The 25,945-nt window shown below is 35.1% G+C and overlaps 1 protein-coding gene and 1 long non-coding RNA gene across 3 annotated transcripts in view; one reads left to right on the top strand and one right to left on the bottom strand.

The window, feature by feature from the left end:
* The first annotated feature begins 7 nt into the window (after positions 1 to 7).
* DEPDC1 (DEP domain containing 1) lies at positions 8 to 25,189 on the top strand. Of its 2 annotated transcripts, XM_027114040.1 has the most exons (12): positions 8 to 179; positions 1,959 to 2,224; positions 5,266 to 5,422; positions 5,844 to 5,962; positions 6,383 to 6,513; positions 7,774 to 7,821; positions 10,314 to 10,454; positions 11,775 to 12,626; positions 13,067 to 13,239; positions 15,108 to 15,284; positions 22,324 to 22,509; positions 23,204 to 25,189. In XM_027114040.1, the coding sequence occupies exons 1-12, from the start codon at positions 12 to 14 to the stop codon at positions 23,342 to 23,344; spliced, it is 2,559 nt and encodes an 852-aa protein (XP_026969841.1). In that variant the 5' UTR covers positions 8 to 11; the 3' UTR covers positions 23,345 to 25,189. The 2 variants fall into 2 exon arrangements, with proteins under 2 accessions (XP_026969841.1, XP_026969842.1); XM_027114041.1 differs by lacking the exon at positions 11,775 to 12,626 and having other exon boundaries at positions 11 to 179; positions 23,204 to 24,132.
* The window catches only part of LOC113624349 (uncharacterized), a 187,087-nt gene continuing 172,910 nt past the window's right edge, over positions 11,769 to 25,945 (bottom strand). Inside the window, exon 5 of the long non-coding RNA XR_003434310.1 lies at positions 11,769 to 11,911. This is a non-coding gene — a long non-coding RNA (uncharacterized LOC113624349). The remainder of the gene's footprint in view (positions 11,912 to 25,945) is intronic.

Raw genomic sequence — 25,945 nt, 5'->3', positions numbered from 1 at the left:
TATTCAAATCGATGGCGGGGCCGACGGTTGTGGGAGGCTGCGCTGCCGCCGGCTTCTCGGGGGCTGAGTGTCGCCTTGCGCCGCCATGCCGGGCACCGGGCGCTGACAGACCTTCGGGCCCAGTGGGCGGAATGGAAAATCAGGGTGTGCCTCCCGGGCCTTATCGGGCCACCAGGCTGGTAAGACCGCGCGTGAACGAGACTGGCCAGTCGGGGTGATGGCTACTTTTACGTGAGAACGTTTGTAGCTTTCCCTCGGGCGGAGGGATAGGTCCCAGAACCTCTTGGGTGGCTGAAGAGGAGAATGAGGGGAGTTCACGGATATCGCGGACCCTTGCAGGACACGCCTGTCCCCCTCCTTTGCTCCGGGCACCCCGGGTGGGCGCATCGGAGTCACCTTCTGAAGCTACCCCTGTTCTTGGTGCTGTCGGCGTCCTCTGAAATGTCTTGGAATATTCTGAGTTTAGCCTCTCCGCACGCCTGATTTTCTACCCGCATAAGGATTCGAGAAGAGTTTTGAGTTCCAGTGCTTTGTAGGGTCAGACTGGGGGCAAGCCCGATTGTTTGTGACAGCTTCGTTTAGCCGGTCCTGTAGAATTTAATGCAGGATGTACCGACTGAATGCCACTCAGTAACAGCTATTTCATAACTAAGAATGTTTTAAATACCCATCAGGAACCACTGTTGGTAGTCACTGGATTTGTACTTGCATAGAGTGGCTTGTGTATTTGGATCATCAATCCAAGAGGATACTGTGCCACTGGTTATGTGACATTAGGAGAGTCACTTCTGTGAGCGTCAGTTTCCACCTTGGTAAACTACAGCTAATGATACATGCCCAGGCTAAAAGATGTCCTAGAGTAGACATACTGTATGTGAAAGTGTGCTGTGATCTGTAGAATAACAAACAACTTATTCTCTGGATAAATTGCAGCTCAATATAAGTTTCTCGAATAATATATGAAATGTGGAAGTGTGGAAAGAAAAGAATACAGTTATTGTGTTTTCAGCCCTTAAATTCTGTGTTGTGATGTTGGGACCACATAGGTTAGATAAGTGGTAGCATAGCGAGTAGTAGCATAGTTGGGGTTACAAATCAGATTTCTTAACCTCTAATGTAAGATTTTTTAATTAAAAAGTTATATGTTTATTCTATACCACTCCTCGTAGACCTGCCACGAACCCAAAAGTTTGGGTAATTTGAAAACAGTTTTGGAAAGTGTGAGTATCTTTTGAAAATGTAGATATATCACAGCGTCATTAAACAAACAGTAGACTTAAAACTTAACTTACCGCATATGTTCTATGTAAATTATTGGGATCTTCACTAGTAAATATACTAAAGGTATATTAATACTTTAATACTAAAGGTATTTTACCAATAAAACTATTGCCTGCCAAGAGTTTTGTTTGGCCTGCATAGTTAGTTATGAGTACAGGTTCTAGAGTCAATCCAATGCCTGGGTTTTAGCTGTGTGACCTTTGTCAAATTATTAAATATCTCTGTGCTTCATATTCCTTATCTGAAAATGGGATAGTAATAGTACCTATTCATAGAATTGTGAGAATTAAAGTGAAATAATGAGTGTAATGCATAGTGTCTGACACAAATGCTACTATCATATTATTAATATTAGTTGAGGTTAAAGAAACAGGAAGAAACAGGAATAAATGCTTTCTCTGTTGAGGACTAAAGGCAGGTTCATTGTAGTTCTCCTTTATTCCTAGGTTTCCTAAGTAAGCCAACCAGCCAGTGAAGTGCTTGTAGTCCAAAACTATTACATAAAAATATTATTACAACACTAGAATTAATAAAAAGAAATCAGTATGGGATGTAAAATTTTCTTTAGCACAAATAAGACAAGTGATTTCTTCATGAATTTTAATGATTTAACAAGATGCGAATGAGAGAATTTTCTTTGTCTAATTAAAAAAAATTTTTTTCCTTTCTATTTGCAGTGGAATGAAGTTACCACATCTTTTCGAGCGGGAATGCCTCTAAGGAAACACAGGCAACACTTTAAAAAATATGGCAATTGTTTTACAGCAGGAGAAGCAGTAGACTGGCTTTATGACCTATTAAGAAATAATAGCAATTTTGGTCCTGAGGTTACAAGGCAACAGACTATCCAGCTATTGAGAAAATTTCTTAAGAACCATGTCATTGAAGATATCAAAGGCAAATGGGGATCAGAAAATCTTGATGACAACAGTCAGCTATTCAGGTACTAAACAAAGAAATAACTGCAAAACTGAATTACTTAACAATGAAGTTTCACTCCAGTTCTAATACTTTTACTAAAACAGCAGCCTCTTCAGGGGAAGTAATATTTTCTGCAGAAAACTTACTGCTCTTAGTCCAATTAAAACCATTTAAAAGTTAAAGTTAGTTAAGGGTTATTGCTGCACAATTCAAACTTATAATAAAATAAGGAGTTGGGAGGAAAGAATGAGATAGTGTCACTTTTACATATTCTGAAAGCTCTGTAACATGTCAAGGACAGAACATTATCAACCTTTAGTTTCATAGATTTAAGAATTACAAGACAAGTTCTCACAGGTCCTTACCTTCAAGTGATATGTAATCTATATAATCTAAGAACACATGTGATGAAATAAATAATAGCAAACTTTATATAATAACTAACAAAAGAAATATACCACAGGTTGAAGAGATTATTTATTAAGAATTTATCATGTACCAGAAGCCCTACTTTATGAGTTACATGTTTTCTTTATTTAATCCCTAGAATAGCTCAGCAAGGAAAATATTAACTCCTTCTTACAGGTGAAGAGCCTGAGACTATGCTTCAACAAATTTTATTCCCTTGGTCTGAAATATGTTCATGTACACATTCATCAGACGAGTAAACACGTTTCTTCTCATATCAGCTGTATTGTAGCATCCGTGGGGCCTTTCTGACTCCCTCAGGCCAGCATAATTGATTTTTCTCTCTCGTACCCGGAGTTCTTGATTATATATCCCTTAAATTAGGTCTTTGGATTCTAATACCCATGTGTTTTTTTGTGGGGTTTTTTTGTTTTGTTTTGTTTTGTTTTTTGCGGTACGCGGGCCTCTCACTGTTGTGGCCTCTCCCGTTGCGGAGCACAGGCTCCGGACGCGCAGGCTCAGCGGCCATGGCTCACAGGCCCAGCCGCTCCGCAGCATGTGGGATCTTCCCGGATCGGGGCACAAACCCGTGTTCCCTGCATCGGCAGGTGGACTCTCAACCACTGCGCCACCAGGAAAGCCCCCCATGTTTTTTTACTCTGCAAAATTAGTACTTTTCAAATGAAATGTAGAAATTGATTCTTGCCTATGTGTCAAAGATGATATGTCATACAAGTAAACTGCAATAACAAGCATATGAATATCTTGTATAACACCCTACAAATCTTTCCTCTCTCTACTACTCATCAGTCACCTTTTGAGTTCCTTTGCTGCTGCTCATCCTTTAGCTTTTACTGTCCTCAAGGTCCTAGGCTTGTCTACCCTTCACCTCTCTCCCTGGGCAATCTCATACCATGTCTCCACTTACTTTTCTTATGACTTTCAAACCTCCAACCCAAATACCTCTCCTGAGCTTTAGGCCCACTTTTGCCTATTAAACAGGCACTTCAAATATAGTATATGGAAAATCACTAACATCTCTTAACCTAAATTCTGACCTCTTATATCCATATCTGAATGAATGGCACAGTCTTCCCTGTAGTTACCTTCATTCTTTCCCTTCTCCCCTTTAAATATGATGTAATTATCAAACCATGTCTATCATGCTGCCTCAGTATTCTCTGATCTGTCTACTTCTCTTAATGAATGTTCTTTTTGTGAGACTACTATTCTCTCTTACCTGGAATTCTGCATAACTCTTCAACTAGTCTCTCTACCTCTAGTGCTTTTATAGTGGTAACAAAACTATGACGTAGTTAAAAATAAAGTATAACAAAAATGTGTAAGACCTTACTGGAGAAAATTATCAAATTGTACTTAAAGTAATAAGTGGAGAAGGATATTCTGTTCATGAATGAAAAGACTTAGTGTCATAAAAATAAGTCACTTCTTCCCAAATTGATGTATAAATTCAGTGCATCTTCATTCAAAACCCCTATATAATTTTTTGTAGGATTTAACAAGCAGATTTTAGAGTTCATTTGATAATGTAAAGGTCCAAGTCAATTTTGAGGAAGAGAATTGCCTTACCTGATTATCTGGGCTTAATTAAATTTAAATTAAGACCATTAAGTGCTGAGAATATAAACCCTTACATATAAAGAAACTTGGTGTGAGTTATACATGAATTAAATACCTAAATATGAAAATAAAACTCTTCTGAAAGAATATAAGAAATTATTTTTAGGACAGAGGAATAAGAAAAAAACTTCTGAGGTGACTAAAAACTTATGCATAAACTTGATGTATGTTAAAAGATACCATTGAGATATTGTTTATGTATATTTATTTAAAGTATGAAAACATGAACAAGAAGGAAATACACTAACTATAGGTTAATGATTTCCCTTAGGAAGAGAGAAATAGAATTAGCAAAGAATTTCTTTCATTAATAAAAAAGATAATGGGGCTTCCCTGGTGGTGCAGTGGTTAAGAATCCACCTGCCAGTGCAGGGGACACAGGTTCGAGCCCTGGTCCAGGAAGATCCCACATGCCGCGGAGCAACTAAGCCTGTGTGCCACAACTACTGAGCCTGCGCTCTAGAGCCCGCAAGCCACAACCACTGAGCCCACACGCTGCAACTACTAAAGTGCACGTGCCTAGAGCCCGTACTCTACAACAAGAGAAGCCACTGCAATGAGAAGTCTGCGCACCCCAATGAAGAGTAGCCCCCACTCGCCACAACTAGAGAAAGCCCACACGCAGCAATGAAGACCCAACGTAGCCATTAATTAATTAATTAAATTTTAAAAATAATAATAAATTAAAAAATTTTTTTAATTTAAAAAAATTTAAAAAGATAATGAAGTCTTGGTAAAATGTTGATAGTTGCATTGGTTGATGGTTACCTATGTGGATGTTGTTTTATATTATTTTCTGTACTTTTTTGTATCTTTGAAATACATACAGTTTACTAAAGAAAGCAGGAAACTTAAAATTTTTAAAAGGTTTAATGGGAAAATTAATTTATGTAGAAGATTCATTCCTTGATAATGTAAATAAATCCAGTTTTTTTAAGTTATTTTTAAGATAAATGGCACTAAAAGTTTGTTTATGATCTCACATTATTTAATTGCATATTATTCTTAAACCAGATTTCCTGCAAATTCTCCACTTAAAACTCTTCCACGAAGGCATCCAGAATTGAGAAAAAACAGAATAGAGAACTTTTCCAAAGATAAAGATAGTATTTTTAAATTACGAAACTTATCTCGGAGAACTCCTAAAAAGCATGGATTACATTTCTCTCAGGTAAAACATCCTTTACTAGTTTAAATATAATTACTGCGTGCTTAATAATAGAATCATTAAAAGTGAATGATTAATATTTGAAGCCAATACTTGGAATCTCTTAACTATATTATATTCTAAAAATGTATGTGTAAATTTGTTTAGAACTCACAGAAACGAAAATAAAAATGGTAGTGAGACATACTTGAAATAGTATTTGTATAATTTAAGCATGTTTTGTTTTAAATTAATTTGAGGGTAGTGGAGGCAGCTGCAAAACCGAAAGTTCTATTACAATATATTGCATTATTTCTTCAAGTGACACCTTACAGCTCCACAATGGGCTGATACTAATAGAATTACTAAATATTAGAAGTGGTGTCAGTTCATTATCTCCAAAATGTGAGCATACCATATTAAACCAAAGTAATTCTTTTTTCAGGAAAATGCAGAGAAAATGAACTGTGAAATAATCAATGAACATCAAGAAAACTCCATTGATAATAGAGAAATAAGCCAGAAAGATGTTGAAGAAGCTTGGAGATATGTTATTCTGATCTAGTAAGCTATAACTAAGCTATAAGCAAGTTCCTGAGGTGTTTAGAATGTTAATTTGATATTTTCATCAAGATATGCAGTTGAGGAAGAACAAATTAATTCGCAAAGCTTAGAATTTAACCTGTATATGTGTTTCTTAATAAATATTCTTGCGATAGTTCTGGTACAATAGAAGTAGAATGTTTTCAATATAATTTGCTTTTTCTTTGACTCAAAGTTGTAGCTCTAGTTTGGGGTCTATATTGGAATCCTGCAACGGTTATTAAGATATTTTAAAGTAAATACTAATATAAGTCTTAGAGGTTGATTTAAGAAAAATATTCCAAAAGCTTTGTTTGTTTTCCATTCAAACTCTTTCATAATTGTATTCTATTCCACTTATTTTATGGAGGAAAAACAGTTTGTATTCTTTCTCCTATTTAGCCTGCAAACAATTTTAGGTGTGTCATCCCTAGAAGAAGTCATAAATCCCAAGCAAGTAATTCCTCAATGTATAATGTACAACATGACCAATACAAGTAAGCACGGAGTAGTTATACTGCAAGACAAATCAGGTTGGTATCAATAAAAGAAGTTGGAATCATTTTAAACATGCTAACAAAGGTTGCAGCTATTGTGGGGATAAAGAGAGACCAAAATGTAGAAAGTAGAATACTTCAGTTGAGAGAACGTCAGGGAGACTACTGATTTATCAGAGGCGCTTTAGTAATCATAGTGGGCTAATTTTTAAATGAATATTATTCACACTTATTTTAGCTCTTAAGGTGGATTCCTGAATGATTTTTTTTAATGACAGGGTTAAGCATCCAAAATATATGCAAATATAATTAAAACTATTGATTAATCACATTTTATTGAGGACCTACAATGTGCCAGGCACTATGCTAAAGATTAGTGATGAGCAAGAGAGAAATGGTCCATGCCTTCCTGGAGCTTACATGAGAAGTTATATACAAATTTAAAGGGGTCAAGACATACATACAAAACCAAAGTAACACCCTATAAAATAAGTCAAAACTCTCATGAACAGTATTCTAAAGAAATCTGGCTTTGTATTATATATGTGTTTATATAATATATTGATTTCAGATATAAGGAAAATTGGGGAAATAATTTAAGCCAGATGTATTGGAAAGCTTATAGGAAATGTATTAATAAATTTACTGAAAATGTTGGCTCATTTTTTTATAATCAATTGCTGTCTGTAGAATTAATTGACATGCATTACTTTGAGTTTCTTTTTGTGGGCAAGAACTTTGAGGGTTTAATTGTAGGAGCAAAAAAGTAAATGTTAAAACTTAAGAACTATGTTGTGTATGCTTGTAGCTTTGGACCAGTTGTATCTTTCATTACCTAAAATAACTTGATTATATGCTCTCCATCTAAGCTTTCTATTCTTTATAACTATTAACTTTTCAAGTCAAATGTATGTGTGGTTTTTGTGTTTGTGTCAAAAAATGCTACACTTATGTGTCATGTTTCACATAGTGGCAGTTGAAAGATTTTAAGCAAGCCTCACTGCGAAAGTACCTTAATATTCAAATATAGCTTGTTTCAATCATAGGTCTCACTCAAATCAGTAATTTTCAAATAGCATAGCTAACTTTTTAAACTTGTATTGTAAAATACTGTCTTGGCCCTATGTCTTATTAAATATGTAATCATTTTTAATCCTGCTGGTACACATACGTGTGTGTGTGTGTGTGTGTGTATATACACACATGTATGTATAATTATATAATATAATAAGTGTTAAGTTTTAAATATACTATCATCATAACTGTATGATTGAACACTATTAATTTTTTGTGTAGATGACCTTCCTCACTGGGTATTATCTGCCATGAAGTGCCTAGCAAATTGTAAGTTAAACAAACTGTGTGTGTGTGTGTGTGTGTATTATATTGATAAAATATTTAATAAGAAGCAAGGAATTATTTTTAATAATTTATAAAGTCCTGATAAAATTAAATTATATTCTTTCTGTTGATGTTTAAATGAATATCTAGTAGAACTGATTACACTTCTTTGCATGTGGAGTGTGTTATAGAGCCCTTAACTTTTTCTATGCAGATAGTGATTTTATAATCCAAGCCCGTCATTTATGACTCAGTTCTCATAAATCATAAAATCATAGGCTAGAGGATCTCAGAGGATTTTTAGGTATAATCTACATCAATTGCTTTAGTGAGTCCAGAGAGTTCAAATAGCAACTTCTAAGTAATGCAGCTGGTAAGTTGAAAGTTTCTGTCAGAAATGAAGTCTTATAAAACCCACTTCAGTCCCCTTGCCATTGTACATGGCTTCAACATTTGGTGTTTCATGACATGCTTCTACTCCATAGGATATATTAATGGGACTTTTATGTTTATGAAAAAAAATGGTCTGTCATTAATCAGATCATTTTTTAGCATTTCATTCTTCAAGTTTTTTCCATAGTGATCAGTGATAAGTGAGTTTTATAATTTAAGACCCTAGTTCTAGTACAAAACCCTAATTGCTCTCGAAAATCAGTTTTTAAAATATGCAGAGGTGTATGCTTCTAAATCATCAAAAGTTAAATTATATTTTAATAATTTTGTTACAAAAGTATTTTTCTAGTTTTTATAAAATTAGTATTTTATTAATGTTCAGGATAAGTATATATTCCCTTGTTGTCCACTGGGTGTCAATATGACAAAATAACAGGATAACTAGCAATAAGTAAATAATATTAGTTATAGAAAAAAGTTATCAATTCAAGATAAAGATCTTGATCAGAAGCTAAAGATTTCTGAGATTCTCTTTCTACCTTCTCGCTACGTAACTGTCCTTCTCTCTCATACCTTGGCTCATGATTAGCAACTCAGATAGCATACTTCCAGGGATTTCTCTGATGCCCCATCTTTAGGGATTTGTTTCTTTTTCTTCTCAGTCCACATTACACATAAATGATACCAAGATATAGCTTACTAAATTCCAGTTTAACAACAATATGTCTAGCCAGAGGCAATATTAAGACTTTTACTTAACTTGTTTGTTATTTAATCCCCCACTGTAATCCTGTGACATACAGGAATCAAACATCAGTATACTATTCATAATTTTTTTTCTAGAAGAGAAAACTAAGGCTTAGAAAGTCTTTTTTTCTGATACATAAGGAGCTATGTATTCAAACCTAGATTCTCTAACTGTAAATTCTGTGTTTTTAATTCCAGTAAAGTATTTTCTATCTTAGAAAACTTTTAATGATTATCAATTTTTTTATTCTACATATTAAGAATATTTCTTATATCCTCCTCAGAAAAATTGTCTATTTGTTCCACATAAAATCCTTATTAGCCTTTAAGCTATTACGTGTGTATATGTGTGTTAACTTGAAAGATAACATAGTAACTCTCAAATCTGAGTGCATATCACAGTCGCTAGAGAAACTCAGCAAATATTCAGATTCAGTCGATTCAGTATGTCAGGATTTTTTTTTTTTTTTTTTTTAAATCATGTCTCAGAAGATTCTTACAGCAAGATGCCCAGCTCCGTGTTAGGAAACTACTTAATTAGTGAACCAGAAGCAAACATTTCTAGATCAGTAATTCCTAGCTCCATAGGAATTCTGATAGATTCTGGACTGTTTAGAGGAGATTATATATATTTTTAATATGTACACTGGATGATTCTGATTATGTAGTCCATGGACCACACTTTAAATGCTATTAAACCTCAAGATCCTGTGACTTGCTCTCGCTTTATACTGCTCTAGATTCTAATTTTAGCTTTGCCACCAAACCTCTTTTACCTTGAGCAAGTTGCTCTGAGCTTCAGTTTCCTCACCTGTAACATAAGATCAGAATTTATTTCTGAGGAAAATACTAATGAGTAGACATGATTATTTCAATAATGTTAAGCTAATGGAACAGCAATGTAAAGATATTATTTAAACTCATTCAGGGTATGCTTCATATCAGGCAAAATTTAATCACAAAAATGTAAATTTACAAAAGACAATTTGAAAGAATTATTTGCATAATCCAAATAATCTTTGCTTTATAAAATGAATTGTGATAAAATCCCATTAAAATAAGCTGTCCTGATGCTTTTAAAATATATTTCAAATTTTGCTTTATATACAATTTTTCAGTCATATAAATATTAAAATTAAACAAAATGCTAATAGTTGCAGTGATTTCTAATGAAAAGATGGTGAGAAGGAATGAGATATGCACAACCCTTTAAATTTTTAAATTGTGACAATTTGTTAAACATAACTCCTTCATGAAATAAGTATATGTTTTATGCTTTTTATAAGTATCTTTAAAAACTATATTTAAAATAAATTATATTTCACCTTTTTTTTTTATTTTTTGCCTCTACTTAGGGCCAAGAAGTAATGATATGAATAATCCAACTTATGTTGGATTTGAACGAGATGTATTCAGAACAATTGCAGATTATTTTCTAGATCTCCCTGAACCTCTACTTACCTTTGAATATTATGAATTATTTGTGAACATTTTGGGTATGTATAGATTTTTATTTATTATTTAAATGTATTTTATTAGTTTCCAAGTCCCCCATAATTTAAAAGATCTAAAAGTATAGGTAAACATGAAGGTGGCAGGCTATAAATTATTTTAAACTTCAGGAATACTCTGGTTGTTGTTATGTTGTTTTCCAGTAATTCAAATATACCATTCCAACACCAATTCTCTACACCAATAGGGTGTCTTACAATTCAGTTCATTTCTGACACTAACTACCCAGCGTTAACCCAGACCCCAAAAAGTTGAGGACAAAGTCTTTCAGCTCTGATACTAACTACCCAGTGCTAGCTCAGACCCCAGAGATCAAGGGCTCAGTTCCACAACGCTGCCCTCACTTCATTCACCAGCTGCAAATGAGGTCCTCAGGTTTACTGACATTTCTGCCTGGCTAACTGCCAAGTTAGGGGTTCCCACAACCCCCTGAAGTTTAATAATTCACTGTAACGGCTCACAGAACTCTGGAAAGTGCTTTACTTAATGATTACCAGTTTATTATAAAGGATACAAGTCAGGAACAGCCAAATGGAAGAGATATATAGGGCAAGGAATGGGGGTAAGGGTTGTGCAGAGCTTCTATGTTCTCTCCAGGAATGTCATCCCCCACAAGCGTGTCCATGTATTCACCAACTGGTAAGCTCCCATAGCTGTGTTGTTTCAGAGTTTTAACTGAGGTTTCATTACATAGGCATGGTTGATTAAATCATTGCTCATTTTTGACTAAGTCTGACCTCCACCAACCACCACTACCCTACCACCCCCTCCAGGGAGGTCTGAGGTAAGGCTAAAAGTTCCAACCTTCCAAGAAGGGCTAAGCCTAAGTCACCTCATTAGCATAAACTGAGGCTAGCTCTAATAGGCTCATTGTGAATAACAAAAGACTCCTGTCACTGGAAATTCCATGGGGTTTAGGAGTTCTATACCAGGTACCAGAAACAAAAATGATATATATGTTTTATTAAACTACAGTTGTCTTATAATTAAGAATTTTCTAATACTTGTAGACTGAAAGTAGATATTTTTTCATGTATTTGACTGAATCCATTTAATTAGATTGTTGAAATAAATTTTAAAGTTATTTTCATCACAAGTTGGAAAACCTCGAGTCTTGCACTTTGTAACTGAATGTTGCATGTGTCCTATTTAAGTGGCTTCTGAATTAAGCAACTGCTATTTGTACTATACTAACAATATGTACTATAGTGATGCTTTGTTTTTTTAACGTTACTCTTGTTTTTGTTTTATTTTTGTCCACTGTCATACAGTTGCATCTTAATTTTTGTTTCATTTCCTGGTAGTTGTTTGTGGCTACGTCACAGTTTCAGATAGACCCAGTGGGATACATAAAATCCAAGATGATCCACAGTCTTCAAAAATCCTTCACTTAAACAGTCTGAATTCCTTCAAATCAACTGAGTGTCTTCTTCTCAGTCTGCTTCATAAAGACAAAAACAAAGAAGAATCAGATACTACTGAGAGACTGCAGATAAGTGATCAAGGATTTCAAGAAAACTATGCTAAGAAAATGCAGCTAGTTAATTTAAAAAACAGAAGAGCCAGTGTTAATGACATAATGGGAGGAAGTTGTCATAATTTAATAGGCTTAAGTAGTATGCATGTTCTATCCTCTAGCATCAAACCAAGGTGCTATTCATTAGAAGGAATTATAGATTTACCAGGGAGTTCAAGTAAAGAGGTCTCCAGTGTCTTCCATCAATCTGTTCTGAACATAAAAGGACAAAATAATAAACAATTTTTAGAGTCTGAGACCAAACAGGAATCCCTAATGCATCTTCATTCAGAGGAAAGTATTCAAAAACCACTCTGTGTTGGTTTTAAAAGAACCTCTACTTTGACCGTTCAAGACCAAGAGGAGTTATGTAATGGAAAGTGCAAGTCAAAACAGCTTTGTAGATCTCAGAGTTTACTTTTAAGAAGTAGTACAAGAAGGAATAGTTATATTAATATGCCAGTGGCTGAAATTATCATGAAACCAAATCTTGGACAAGGCAGCACAAGTGTGCAAACAGCTATGGAAGGTGAACTCGGAGAGTCTAGTACCACAGTCAATAAAAGACTCTGCAAAAGTACAATAGAACTTTCAGAAAACTCTTTACCTCCAGCTTCCTCTATGTTGACTGGCACACAAAGTAAGGTTGATGCTTTCAACGCATGTAATGTTAACTTTTAGTGTTTACTAACCCTGTTTCACTTACCTGGCTTTTCTTCTCTGAAATTGCTTTACTTTTTCCCTCCAGAAGGAAAGTTTCATATTGTAAAAGACTTGTCATGGCATAACCAAGATTTATTCTACTTACCTAAAGCACTCCTTTTCTTTCCCTTAAATTGCACTTATTCTGAGTCACTTTATTTGTAATAAGTGAAGGATTTTCAATCCTTCATAATCCAATGGGTTATGAAGAAAATAATGAGTATCTTACCATGCTTTTGAAGAATGTGGAAATTTCTGGGAATAGTCAAACGAAATATTAAAATATTATTTTGCCTTCTTTATATAACTATATGCTGGTAGTATGAAAGCAGCTAGTGTCATTGATGATTTTTTTCTGGGGGGTAATTTGCCTTCTAGGTTTGCTACAACCTCATTTAGAGAGGGTTGCCATCGATGCACTACAGTTGTGTTGTTTGTTACTTCCCCCACCAAATCGTAGACGGCTTCAACTTTTAATGCGCATGATTTCGCGAATGAGTCAAAATGTTGATATGCCCCAACTTCATGATGCAATGGGTACAAGGTCACTGGTAAGTTGATTTCTTAAGGAAAGAATAAGTCCAGTTCATAAACTGCACCGCACCCCCCCCCGAAAAAAAAAGAAAGAAAGAAGACCAAACCATCTAAGCATACTACTCAAGTGATGTCATGGTCTTGAAATCCTAGATTCTTGAGTTAAAAAAAGGCTTTTGAAAGTCTAACCTTTCCTAGCAGCAGAATACTGGTGCATTAATCCTTTGTGCCCAGTCTTTTATACTTTCACATCTTGATCTTTACCTAAGGACTTTGCCTATTCACTCACGCTGTATCACTTCATAGTGGTTAACTGTCAGACCATATTATATTGCCTAGAGCCAATTCTGTTTGGTGGGGAAGGAAGAGGAGATGTAGGCACTGTTGAAAGCCAAAGGGCACTATAACCCTGTGAAATAAAGAATTAATGGGAAATTCATGTGTAGTAAGTCAAAGTGTTTCAGATATTGTAGTAGTGGGAAAATTGTATTTGATGTGTTATGTGAATTAGGATAGCTTGTCATTGTGGGCAGGAAGTTGGGAGAGGTACTGTGAAGCAGTCTTAGGCTCCATATGAAGATGAGGGAAACAAGGCATTTATATGCAGATGTTGACTGGAAATGAACTCTTGAAATAGTATCTCTAATATCTCTTTCCCTCCCTCTCTTTATCTCTCTCTTCCTCTCTCTCTCTCTCTCTCTGTCTTTCTATAAAGAGCTGCCACTTCCTCAGAGCACAGCTTCAATTTACAGATTGTTCTTGTAGCAAGGAATCTGTAGCTAAGCTCCGTTCTTCCACTTATTAAGGACAGTTTTTTAATAAAACGACATACCTAATATAAAGAGGAAGAATTATTCTTAAGTAACTGTGGCATCATTAAAAAGCATAGGGAAGTTTGTAGGAAAAGATATTTAGAGAGATATGAGTAAGAAGGAGGTAATTTTGATTTTACACTTTTTGAGATTCAGGTTATAGAATATCTAAGTGAAATTTATCCTACAGACAGAAGGTTGGAAATGAATCTGGTGAAGAAATATTAGGGCAGAAAGTATATTTTTTGTAAAAGTGGTAGTTGAGGCTATAGGAGTAAACGAGTTCTATAAAGCTGAGCAAACAAAGAATAAAAGCTGAGGACTGAGCATTGGAAGAAGATAGGAAAACCTGCCAGGCATGTAGGAATAAGACCAAAAATATTTCAATTCAATAAATATGCTCACCATCTATTATGTGCAAAATACTTAAAATACAATTCTGATATTCAAATTATTTTAGAATGAGGTGTGTGAGTGTTTATGTGTGCATGTGTACATGTGTGTGTCTTATATTTGGTGGGTTATGTGGACATGAATGAGAGTAAATTAGTTTTGAAACACAAAATTTACCCCAGGATTTGAAGATTGTCATGATGGAATTGAAAAATACAATGTACTAATTGTTTTTAAAGACTAATAGAATAGCATTAAAAACTGTTTCAAAAGATAAATGATGCCAACCTTGTAACCACTTGTGTTTATATATTCTCCTAATCTGTGCTTTTATGGGGTTAATTTAATAAGTCACTGTTCTCTAACAGTCTTTAAGCACCATATTTGTATGGTATTAATGGAACCTAGGTGTTTAGTGATAAAATTGAGACAAAACTGAAGAAAAAGCTAGGCCTTCTGTAATCATTTGGAATTTATATTAAGGAAATACTTAACAAGCACTATAAAAAAATTGGCATTTTATTCTTTCTAATGTAATAAGTTATTGTCCTCATTTTGTAAGCTGAAGTCTGCTTATCACTTTATCTCAATCCTTTAGCATAATACTACCTAGAAATTACTGGTATTCTAATTTATATAAAACCTTAAGTTTTTAAATTCACATCTTTTAACGTTTCTAGATGATACATACTTTCTCTCGGTGTGTGTTACGCTGTGCTGAAGAAGTAGATCTTGATGAGCTTCTTGCTGCACGATTAGTTTCTTTCTTGATGGATCATCAACAGGAAATTCTCCAAGTACCCTCTTACCTACAGACTGCAGTGGAGAAACATCTTGACTACTTAAGAAAGGGCCATGTATGTATTCTAAGTCTTAAAATTCTCTGCATTAGTCAGTTGTAAGTGGCAAACTCATCTCAAACTAGCCTAATCAGAAAGGGAGACTTTATCAGCTCACATAAATAACCTCCAAAAGTCAAGAATGTAGACAGAATATGGATATTCAAATAGCAATAGGACTGTTTCCATCCCTTCATCACTTATTTCCATTTCGGTCCTATATTTGAAAAATGGCTCCTTCACATGATTGGATATGGCTGATTAAAGCTCTTGAGTCATAGACTTATATTTGCCATCCAAAGGGAAAAAAAAACCATTCCTCACCTCCAATTTGAAAAGTTAATGGTATATACATAGAGTGGCCAAATCTAGATTAAATGCACATTCTTTAGGTGGTTGAGGGTGAGTGGGTTGAAGAGAGGGCCCATTCTCTGAGTGGCTCTACATAGATTAGAGAAGAATCTGTTCTTCACGAAAGGTAAGGATAGTTGGAGTATAATGGGAAGAACTTTTATAAGGAGAGAAGGAATCTAAGCAACCAAAAACAACAGATGTCTGCTATATTCAGTCCTTAGCTGCCCAACACACATATTCATATTTCTTCCTATACATACTATTCTAATATTGCCATGACTTACTGTAATTATAACTATCCCCTACAATTCTTTCTCTTGTCTACATATTTTTTTTTTCCTACAGCAGGTCCTAATTGGTCATCAATTTTATACACATCAGTGTATACATATCAATCCCAATTGCCCAATTCATCACACCACCACTCCACCCCCCCACCGCTTTCCCCCCTTAGTGTCCATACATTTGTTCTCTACATCCATGTCTCAATTTCTTCCCTGAAAACCGGTTCATCTGTACCATTTTTCTAGGTTCCACATATATGTGCTAACATACGATATTTGTTTTTCTCTTTCTGACTAACTTCACTCTGTATGACAGTCTCTAGATCCATCCACATCTCTACAAATGGCCCAATTCCATTCCTTTTTATGGCTGAGTAATGTTCCATTGTATATATGTACCACATATTCTTTATCCATTCATCTGTCGATGGGCATTTACATTGCTTCCATGACCTGGCTATTGTAAATAGTGCTGCAGTGAACACTGGGGTGCATGTATCTTTTTGAATTATGCTTTTCTCTGGGTATATGCCCAGTATTGGCATTGCTGGATCATATGGTAATTCAATTTTTCACTTTTTAAGGAACCTCCATACTGTTCTTCATAGTGGCTGTATCAATTTACATTCCCACAAACAGTGCAAGAGGGTTCCCTTTTCTCCACACCTTCACCAGCACTTGTTGTTTGTAGATTTTCTGATGATGCCCATTCTAACTGTTGTGAGGTGATACCTCATTGTAGTTTTGATTTGCATTTCTCTAATAACTAGTGATGTTGAGCAGCTTTACATGTGCTTCTTGGCCATCTGTATCTCTTCTTTGGAGAAATGTCTGTTTAGGTCTTCTGCCCATTTTTGGATTGGGCTGTTTGTTCTTTTTAATATAGAGCTGCATGAGCTGTTTATATACTTTGGAGATTAATCCTTTCTCCGTTGATTCGTTTGCAAATATTTTCGCCCATTCTAAGGGTTGTCTTTTCGTCCTGTTTATGGTTTCCTTTCCTGTGCAAAAGCTTTGAAGTTTCATTAGGTCCCATTTGTTTATTTTTGTTTTTATTTTCATTACTGTAGGAGGTAGATCAAAAAAGATCTTGCTGTGATTTATGTCAAAAAGTGTTCTTCCTATGTTTTCCTCTAAGAGTTTGATAGTATCCAGTCTTACATTTAGGTCTCTAATCCATTTTGACTTTATTTTTGTGTATGGTGTTAGGGAGTATTCTAATTTCATTCTTTTACATGTAGCTGTCCAGTTTTCCCAGCACCACTTATTGAAGAGATTGTCTTTTCTCCATTGCATGTCCTCGCCTCCTTTGTCATAGATTAGTTGACCATAGGTGCGTGGGTTTATCTCTGGGCTTTCTATCTTGTTCCACTGATCTATGTTTCTGTTTTTGTGCCAGTACCATATTGTCTTGATTACTGTAGCTTTGTAGTATAGTCTGAAGTCAGGGAGTCTGATTCCTCCAGCTCTGTTTTTTTCCCTCAAGACTGCTCTGGCTATTTGGGGTCTTTTGTGTCTCCAACCAAATTTTAAGATTTTTTGTTCTAGTTCTGTAAAAAATGCCATTGGTAATTTAATAGGGATTGCATTGAATCTGTAGATTGCTTTGGGTGGTATAGTCATTTTCACAATATTGATTCTTCCAATCCAAGAACATGGTCTATCTCCCCATCTGTTTCTATCACCTTTAATTTCTTTCATCAGTGTCTTCTTATACTTTTCTGCATATAGGTCTTTTGTCTCCCTAGGTAGGTTTATTCCTAGGTATTTTATTCTTTTTGTTGCAATGGTAAATGGGAGTGTTTGCTTAATTTCTCTTTTAGATTTTTCATCATTAGTGTATAGGAATGCAAGAGATTTCTGTGCATTAATTTTGTATCCTGCAACTTTACCTAATTCATTGATTAGCTCTAGTAGTTTTCTGGTGGCATCTTTAGGATTCTCTATGTATAGTATCATGTCATCTGCAAACAGTGACAGTTTTACTTCTTCTTTTCCAGTCTGTATTCCTTTTATTTCTTTTTCTTCTCTGATTGCCATGGCTAGAACTTCCAAAACTATGTTGAATAATAGTGGCGAGAGTGGACATCCTTGTCTTGTTCCTGATCTTAGAGGAAATGCTTTCAGTTTTTCACCATTGAGAATGGTGTTTGCTGTGGGTTTGTCGTACATGGCCTTTATTATGTTGAGGTAGGTTCCCTCTATGCCCACTTTCTGGAGAGTTTTTATCATAAATGGGTTTTGAATTTTGTCAAAAGCTTTTTCTGCATCTATTGAGATGATCATATGGTTTTTATTCTTCAGTTTGTTAATATGGTATATCACATTGATTGATTTGTGTATATTGAAGAATCCTTGCATCCCTGGGATAAATCCCACTTGACCATGGTGTATGATCCTTTTAATGTGCTGTTGGATTCTATTTGCTAGTATTTTGTTGAGGATTTTTGCATCTATATTCATCAGTGATATTGGTCTGTAATTTTCTTTTTTTGTAGTATCTTTGTCTTGTTTGGGTATCCGGGTGATGGTGGCCTCATAGAATGAGTTTGGGAGTGTTTCTTCCTCTGCAATTTTTTGTAAGAGTTTGAGAAGGATGGGTATTAGCTCTTCTCTAAATGTTTGATAGAATTCACCTGTGAAGCCATCCGGTCCTGGACTTTCGTTTGTTGGAAGATTTTTAATTACAATTTCAATTTCATTACTTGTGATTGGTCTGTTCATATTTTCTATTTCTTCCTGTTTCAGTCTTGGAAGATTATACCTATCTAAGAATTTGTCCATTTCTTCCAGGTTGTCCATTTTATTGGCATAGAGTTGCTTGTAGTAGTTTCTTAACGATGCTTTGTATTTCTGTAGTGTCTGTCGTAACTTCTCCTTTTTCATTTCTAATTTTATTGATTTGAGTCCTCTCTCTCTTTTTCTTGATGAGTCTGGCTAATGGTTTATCAATTTTGTTTATCTTCTCAAAGAACCAGCTTTTAGTTTTATTGATCCTTGCTATTGTTTTCTTTCTTTCTATTTCATTTATTTCTGCTCTGATCTTTATGATTTCTTTCCTTCTGCTAACTTTGGCTTTTGTTTGTTCTTCTTTCTCTAGTTCCTTTAGGTGTAAGGTTAGATTGTTTGAGATTTTTCTTGTTTCTTGAGGTAGGGTTGTATAGCTATAAACTTCCCTCTTAGAACTACTTTTGCTGCATCCCATAGGTTTTGGATCGTCATGTTTTCATTGTCATTTGTCTCTAGGTATTTTTTGACTTCCTCTTTGATTTCTTCAGTGATCTCTTGGTTATTTAGTAATGTAGTGTTTAGCCTCCATGTGTTTGTGTTTTTTACATTTTTTTCCCTGTAATTTATTTGTAATCTCATAGGGTTGTGATCAGAAAAGATGCTTGATACGATTTCAATTTTCTTAAATTTACTGTGCCCTGATTTGTGACCCAAGATGTGATCTATCCTGGAGAATGTTCCATGCGCACTTGAGAAGAAAGTGTAATCTGCTGTTTCTGGATGGAATGCTTATAAATATCAATTAAATATATCCGGTCTATTGTGTCATTTAAAGCTTCTGTTTCCTTATTTGTTTTCATTTTGGATGATCTGTCCATTGGTGTAAATGGGGTGTTTAAGTCCCCCACTATTATTGTGTTACTGTCGATTTCCTGTTTTATAGCTGTTAGCAGTTGCCTTATGTATTGAGGTGCTCCTATGTTGGGTGCATATATATTTATAATTGTTATATCTTCTTCTTGGATTGGTCCCTTGGTCATTATGTAATGTCCTTCCTTGTCTCTTGCAACAATCTTTATTTTAAAGTCTATTTTATCTGATATGAGTATTGCTACTCCAGCTTTCTTTTGATTTCCATTTGCATGGAATATCTTTTTCCATCCCCTCACTGTCAGTCTGAATGTGTCCCTGGGTCTGAAGTGGGTCTCTTGTATACAGCATATAGATGGGTCTTGTTTTTGTACCCATTCTGCAAGCCTGTGTCTTTTGGTTGGAGCATTTAATCCATTCACGTTTAAGGTAGTTATCGACATGTATGTTCCTATGACCATTTTCTTAATTTTGGGAGGTTTGTTTTTGTAGGTCCTTTTCTTTTGTGTTTCCCACTTAGAGAAGTTCCTTTAGCATTTGTTGTAGAGCTGGTTTGGTGGTGCTGAATTCTCTTAGCTTTTGCTTGTCTGTAAAGCTTTTGATTTCTCCATCGAATCTGAATGAGATCATTACCAGGTAGAGTAATCTTGGTTGTAGGTTCTTCCCTTTCATCACTTTTAAGTATATCATGCTACTCCCTTCTGGCTTGTAGAGTTTCTCTTGAGAAATCAGCTGTTAACCTTATGGGAGTTCCCTTGTATGTTATTTGTCAGTTTTCCCTTGCTGCTTTCAGTAATTTTTCTTTGTCTTTAATTTTTGCCAGTTTGATTACTATGTGTCTCGACGTGTTTCTCCTTGGGTTTATCCTGTATGGGACTCTCTGTGCTTCCTGGACTTGGGTGGCTATTTCCTTTCCCATGTTAGGGAAGTTTTCAACTATGATCTCTTCAAGTATTTTCTCGGGTCCTTTCTCTCTCTCTTCTCCTTCTGGGACCCCTATAATGCGAATGTTGTTGCATTTAATGTTGTCCCCGGGGTCTCTTAGGCTGTCTTCATTTTTTTTTCATTCTTTTTTCTTTATTCTGTTCCGCATCAGTGAATTCCACCATTTTGTCTTCCAGGTCACTTATCCATTCTTCTGCCTCAGTTATTCTGCTATGGATTCCTTCTAGTGTAGTTTTCATTTCAGTTATTGTATTGTTCATCTCTGTTTGTTTGTTCTTTAATTCTTCTAGGTCTTTGTTAAACATTTCTTGCATCTTCTCCATTTTTTCCTCCATTCTTTTTCCGAGATCTTGGATCATCTTCACTACCATTATTCTGAATTCTTTTCTGGAAGTTTGCCTATCTCCACCTCATTTAGTTGTTTTTCTGGGGTTTATCTTGTTCCTTCGTCTGGTACATAGCCCTCTGCCTTTTCATCTTGTCTGTTTTTGTGAATGTGGTTTTTGTTCCACAGGCTGCCGGATTGTAGTTCTTCTTGCTTCAGCTGTCTACCCTCTGGTGGATGAGGCTATCTAAGAGGCTTGTGCAAGCTTCCTAATGGGAAGGACTGGTGGTGGGTAGAGCTGACTGTTGCTCTGGTGGGCAGAGCTCAGTAAAACTTTAATCCACTTGACTGCTGATGGGTGGGGCTGGTTTCCCTCCCTGTTGGTTGTTTGGCCTGAGGAGACCCAACACTGGAGCCTACCTGGGCTCTTTGGTGGGGCTAATTGTGGACTCTGGGAGGGCTCGCACCAAGGAGTACTTCCCAGAACTTCTGCTGCCAGTGTCCTTGTCCCCAGGGTGAGCCACAGCCACCGCCCACCTCTGCATGAGACCCTCCAACACTAGCAGGTAGGTCTGGTTCAGTCTCCCCTGGGATCACTGCTCCTTCCCCTGAGTCCCAATGTGCACACTACTTTGTGTGTGCCCTCCAAGAGTGGAGTCTCTGTTTCCCCCAGTCCTGTCGAAGTCCTGCAATCAAATCCCACTAGCCTTCAAAGTCTGATTCTCTAGGAATTCCTCCTCCCATTGCCAGACCCCAAGGTTGGGAACCTGACGTGGGGCTCAGAACCTTCACTCCAGTGGGTGGACTTCTGTGGTATAAGTGTTCTCCAGTCTGTGAGTCACCCACCCAGCAGTTATGGGATTTGTTTTTACTGTGATTCCACCCCTCCTACCATCTCATTGTGGCTTCTCCTTTTTTCTTTGGATGTGGGGTATCTTTTTTGGTGAGTTCCAGTGTCTTCCTGTCAATGATTGTCCAGCAGCTAGTTGTGATTCTCGTGTTCTCTCAAGAGGGAGTTAGAGCACGTCCTTCTACTCTGCCATCTTGGTTCCTAATCACCTTGTCTACAGATGTTATGGGCCCTGCCCATGCTCTTACATCTCAAAAATAGTAGATGAACCCTTTATTACCATTTCAAAACGTTAATGTTTTAAGATGAATTAAAATATCACTTTGTTAATGTTTTGTAGTTAAAAGAATAAAATCCATGGTTATTGGTTCTAATGGTGTTAGCTACCTTTATTTAATACTTGTGTGCTAAGCATTTTATATACATTATCTCACATACATTCACATTTTACAGGTGAGGAGACAGACTAAGACCAGTTTAAATAACTTTCTGATGGTTATAAAGCTAGTAGGTTGTAGGGCTGGGATTGAGACCCTACTGACTTATTGCTACTCTGCTGCATAATACAGTTTTCTTAAAGTGTTGAATGTTTGGTGGCAAAATAATAGGTATTAAAACCCATCAGAAGAACCCTTTACCAAATAGGAACATGACCAGAATTAATAGATTTGACTGTATGTATCATTTTGTTCATTACAGATTAAAAATCCTGGAGATGGAGTGATTGCTCCTTTGCCAACTTATTCATACTGTAAACAAATTAGTGCTCAGGAGTTTGATGAACAAAAAGTTTCTACCTCTCAAGCTGCAGTTGCAGAACTTTTAGAGAATATTATTAAAAATAAGAGTTTGCCTGTGAAGGAGAAAAGGAAAAAACTAAAACAGGTAAGGGAATGAACAAGTTTCAATCGTAAATATTTTCTAATATGCTATTGCTGATTGTTATTTAATGACATTTAGAATCGAATTTCTCATTTTAATATTTTGAATTTTAAATATCATATATGTAGGCTATGTATGACTACCTGCCTGGTTTTACTCTGTCCTGAAATTTTCATAATAACCATAATAACAGATACTCTCCTTTACTTCCAGTGTTTTATGTTTAAAGCATGCATTACCCTGGGAAAATAATTATAAACTTAGGACTATAATATGTAACTTTTAGTGACTCATCATTACCATTTAGAATTTTTAGCTCTACATCAAAACCCTGTAGCCACATGATTCTGGCAAGTCCAATTCCTGGTCTGAGACACTCAAAGAAGTATGAAATATACTAACTAGATCCTTGCGACCTTCATAGGCTTTACCAATGAGAAGGAAGAACATCTGGAATTTAGGAGAATTAATAGCAGAAGAGAATCCTAGATGTTAATGCTAACTGGAATCTAAGAAATATTACAGGGTACCTTTCATGTGTGAGAAAGTGGAGGGAGAAGCAAGAATAAAGTGAAAGGATACTGATCTCTGTAATACATCTTTGAGAAAGGCACTGAATCCTTATAAAATGTTGACCAGTGGCTTCAGCTCAGATAATAATGTTAAATACCCTCTAATTCCTCACCTCATTTTTAAGTTTCAGAAGGAATATCCCTTGATATATCAGAAAAGATTTCCAACCTCTGAAAGTGAAGCAGCACTTTTTGGTGACAAACCTACAATCAAGCAACCAATGCTAATTTTAAGAAAACCAAAGTTTCGTAGTTTAAGATACTAATTGAATTGAAAATTATGTAATACTTGTGGAACTTTGGTAAGTGAAGCCATATCTAAGAATTCAGCTACTAAAAAGGAAGTCTCTTTATCAATAAGGTTTTTCTAAATAGAACATTATGTAACGAAGTGCCAAAATAGTTTTTATCAATGTGAAACTGCTGAGAAACTAGTGAATCTCAATGGAGAGCAAGTGACAATAGGTGATACCAAATATTTTAATCAGAAATAATCTTTTGTTTTTTATACAACTATCTGGAAAAGCTATCATAATGTGTGCTAAAGTTTCATTTACTTGAATTTTGAAAAATGACATTTGCTCTTCAAGATTAAGCTGTAATTCTTTAAAAAAAAAAAAACAACTTATCTGCATGTGCTTATGGATGTTAGCTTAAAGAACTAGTTGTTTAGGATTACTTTTGTTTCTAAGTGTAAGAATGTGAAGAATATTTGAAAATTCAATGAATTAATTTTCAACTGCTAAATATTGCACTCATATGTTCTTTTGCTACTTTTTATCTATTTATATATGTATGTGTTTTTAAAATATGAATATATATTATAAGACTTTGGTTTGCCTTAAACATTTACCCTAACTGCTTCAGTCATTCATTTTTTCAATAAATATCTTTTGCATTCTTATCTTCATGAATCTACTAGAATATAAAGATATGAAAGAAGTATAAGGCAATCACGTATTCATTTAAAAGATATTTATTTAGCAACTACTATGTGCCTTTCATTCTTCAAGATGTGGAGAGAAAATGACGAATAAACCAGAAAACCTCTTCCCTAAAGTATTTGCTTCCTAATCAAGGGAGATATACCTACCAGATACTTAAAAAAACAATACACCCCCTGAAATCAAGTCATGAGGATTCATTCAACTGAAGACTAACCTTTTTAATTATGCAACAATTTCCTAAGCTAGTGTTTTCAAATTGTTGCATAATAGAATCACCTGGAGAGTTTTAAAATAATACATGCTCAGGCCCTACCTTATACTGAGTAAATCAAAATTTTAAGGGATGGCATATAGGCCTCAGTATTTTTTAAACTCTCTAGGTAATTCCAATATTCAGCCACCTTTGAGAATCAGTGCCCTAAATACTTTTTATAAATAAAAAGTCAAGCTGGTTTCACACTGGCTTTATTATTTCATTGGAAGAAAATGCCAACTGTAAATCCCTCTCATCTTAATAGAAGGTTCTACAAATTTCTGCTTGACTAACTGCGTACAAACTTGAAGCAGCTATTCTTCCACATTTTTCTGAAGATTATTTAATATCTATTTGGTAAGTGTAAAGATATACATAATGCCTGGGATGTAATAGACACTTACTGTTCAATGACTGTTTTGATTTTTCAGTGTAATGTTGTACTGTAAAATGACAATGTTCCATTTGAAATTAATATTTTTATTAAAAATATGGACAGAAAATAACTATATCTTTTGCCCAGAAACCTTAGCTATAAAAATATTGAAGCGAATTACAATTCTTCCCAAGGTGTTTGTATACTAAAAGTTTTTCTGTTTAAAGGTATGTAATGATGTGAATTATGTTGCATATTGAGATAAAAACTATTGTGGGTTTTATAACAATTTAATTTTATATTTATTGATTGATATTAAATATATAAATATTATAAAGACATATAAATTTTGATCTCCCTTAATGTGCATGCAATTGAGGTTACAAAATACATGATGTAACACTTTAATAATGTGAACTCTGAAGTCAGATTTGAATCCTACTGTGCTGTTTACTGTGTAACCTGAGACAGGTTATTTAACTTCTCTAAATCCCAGTTTTCTTATCTGTACAATAAAGATTATAATAGTACCTGTTCCTTAGGATTGTTGTGAGTATTAAATAGAATAATTTGTGAGAAGTTTTTAGCACAATGTCTAGTATAGAATAGGCACTCTATTAAATGTTAGAAATTAATACTAGAAATACCTAGAATTATAACAATAGAAGAGATCTTAGCAAAAATACAGTCCTCTCAATTGCTTTGAGCAGAAAGGAACCAAAACAAAATTGTGAACAACTGGTGAGTCTTATTAAACTATTTTTTAGTCATGAAACACAGCTTCTGATTGTACATACTGGTTGAAAATACCTGGTCTAATATAATGAGAAAATTTGATGAGGAAGGAAAGCATTAATATCTTCAGAAGCAATATCCTTGAATATGTGAAAGCATACAGGACACATTACACAAATAGAAGCCTTATTAACCTTTGGCTAGAGCATGGACAGATACCGTTGTATCAGAAAAAAAGGGCAGAGTCTTTAATTTCAAATATTGATGGGTTGATTTGATGTTGAGTGCTTATAAAAAGTATCTTCTAGTTGCTTTTGCCTTCTCAGGAAATAAGAATCAGTGTCAACACTTGAGAGTAAAGCATGGTGGGGAAGATATTGCAAGTTTGAAGGGAAAGGGTGTGAAATAGTAAATCTGTGGCAATGCACAGGGAATTGTAGTTCTGGTCCCAGAAGTTATTGCCACCAACCATTCCCAACAGCTTCTGCTAATTGTTGTCATTTAGTGATCCACTCTTTTCATATACTGTCTAGATATCTAGCACTCAGTAGTGGAA

This window comes from Aethalodelphis obliquidens, unplaced genomic scaffold (assembly GCF_003676395.1).
Source record: "Aethalodelphis obliquidens isolate GAN/ISIS:26980383/991018 unplaced genomic scaffold, ASM367639v1 scaffold13, whole genome shotgun sequence".
Classification (NCBI taxonomy): domain Eukaryota; kingdom Metazoa; phylum Chordata; class Mammalia; order Artiodactyla; family Delphinidae; genus Aethalodelphis; species Aethalodelphis obliquidens.
The sequence above is the reverse complement of the archived record's forward strand: the minus strand, read 5'-3'. Positions and strand labels throughout refer to the sequence as shown.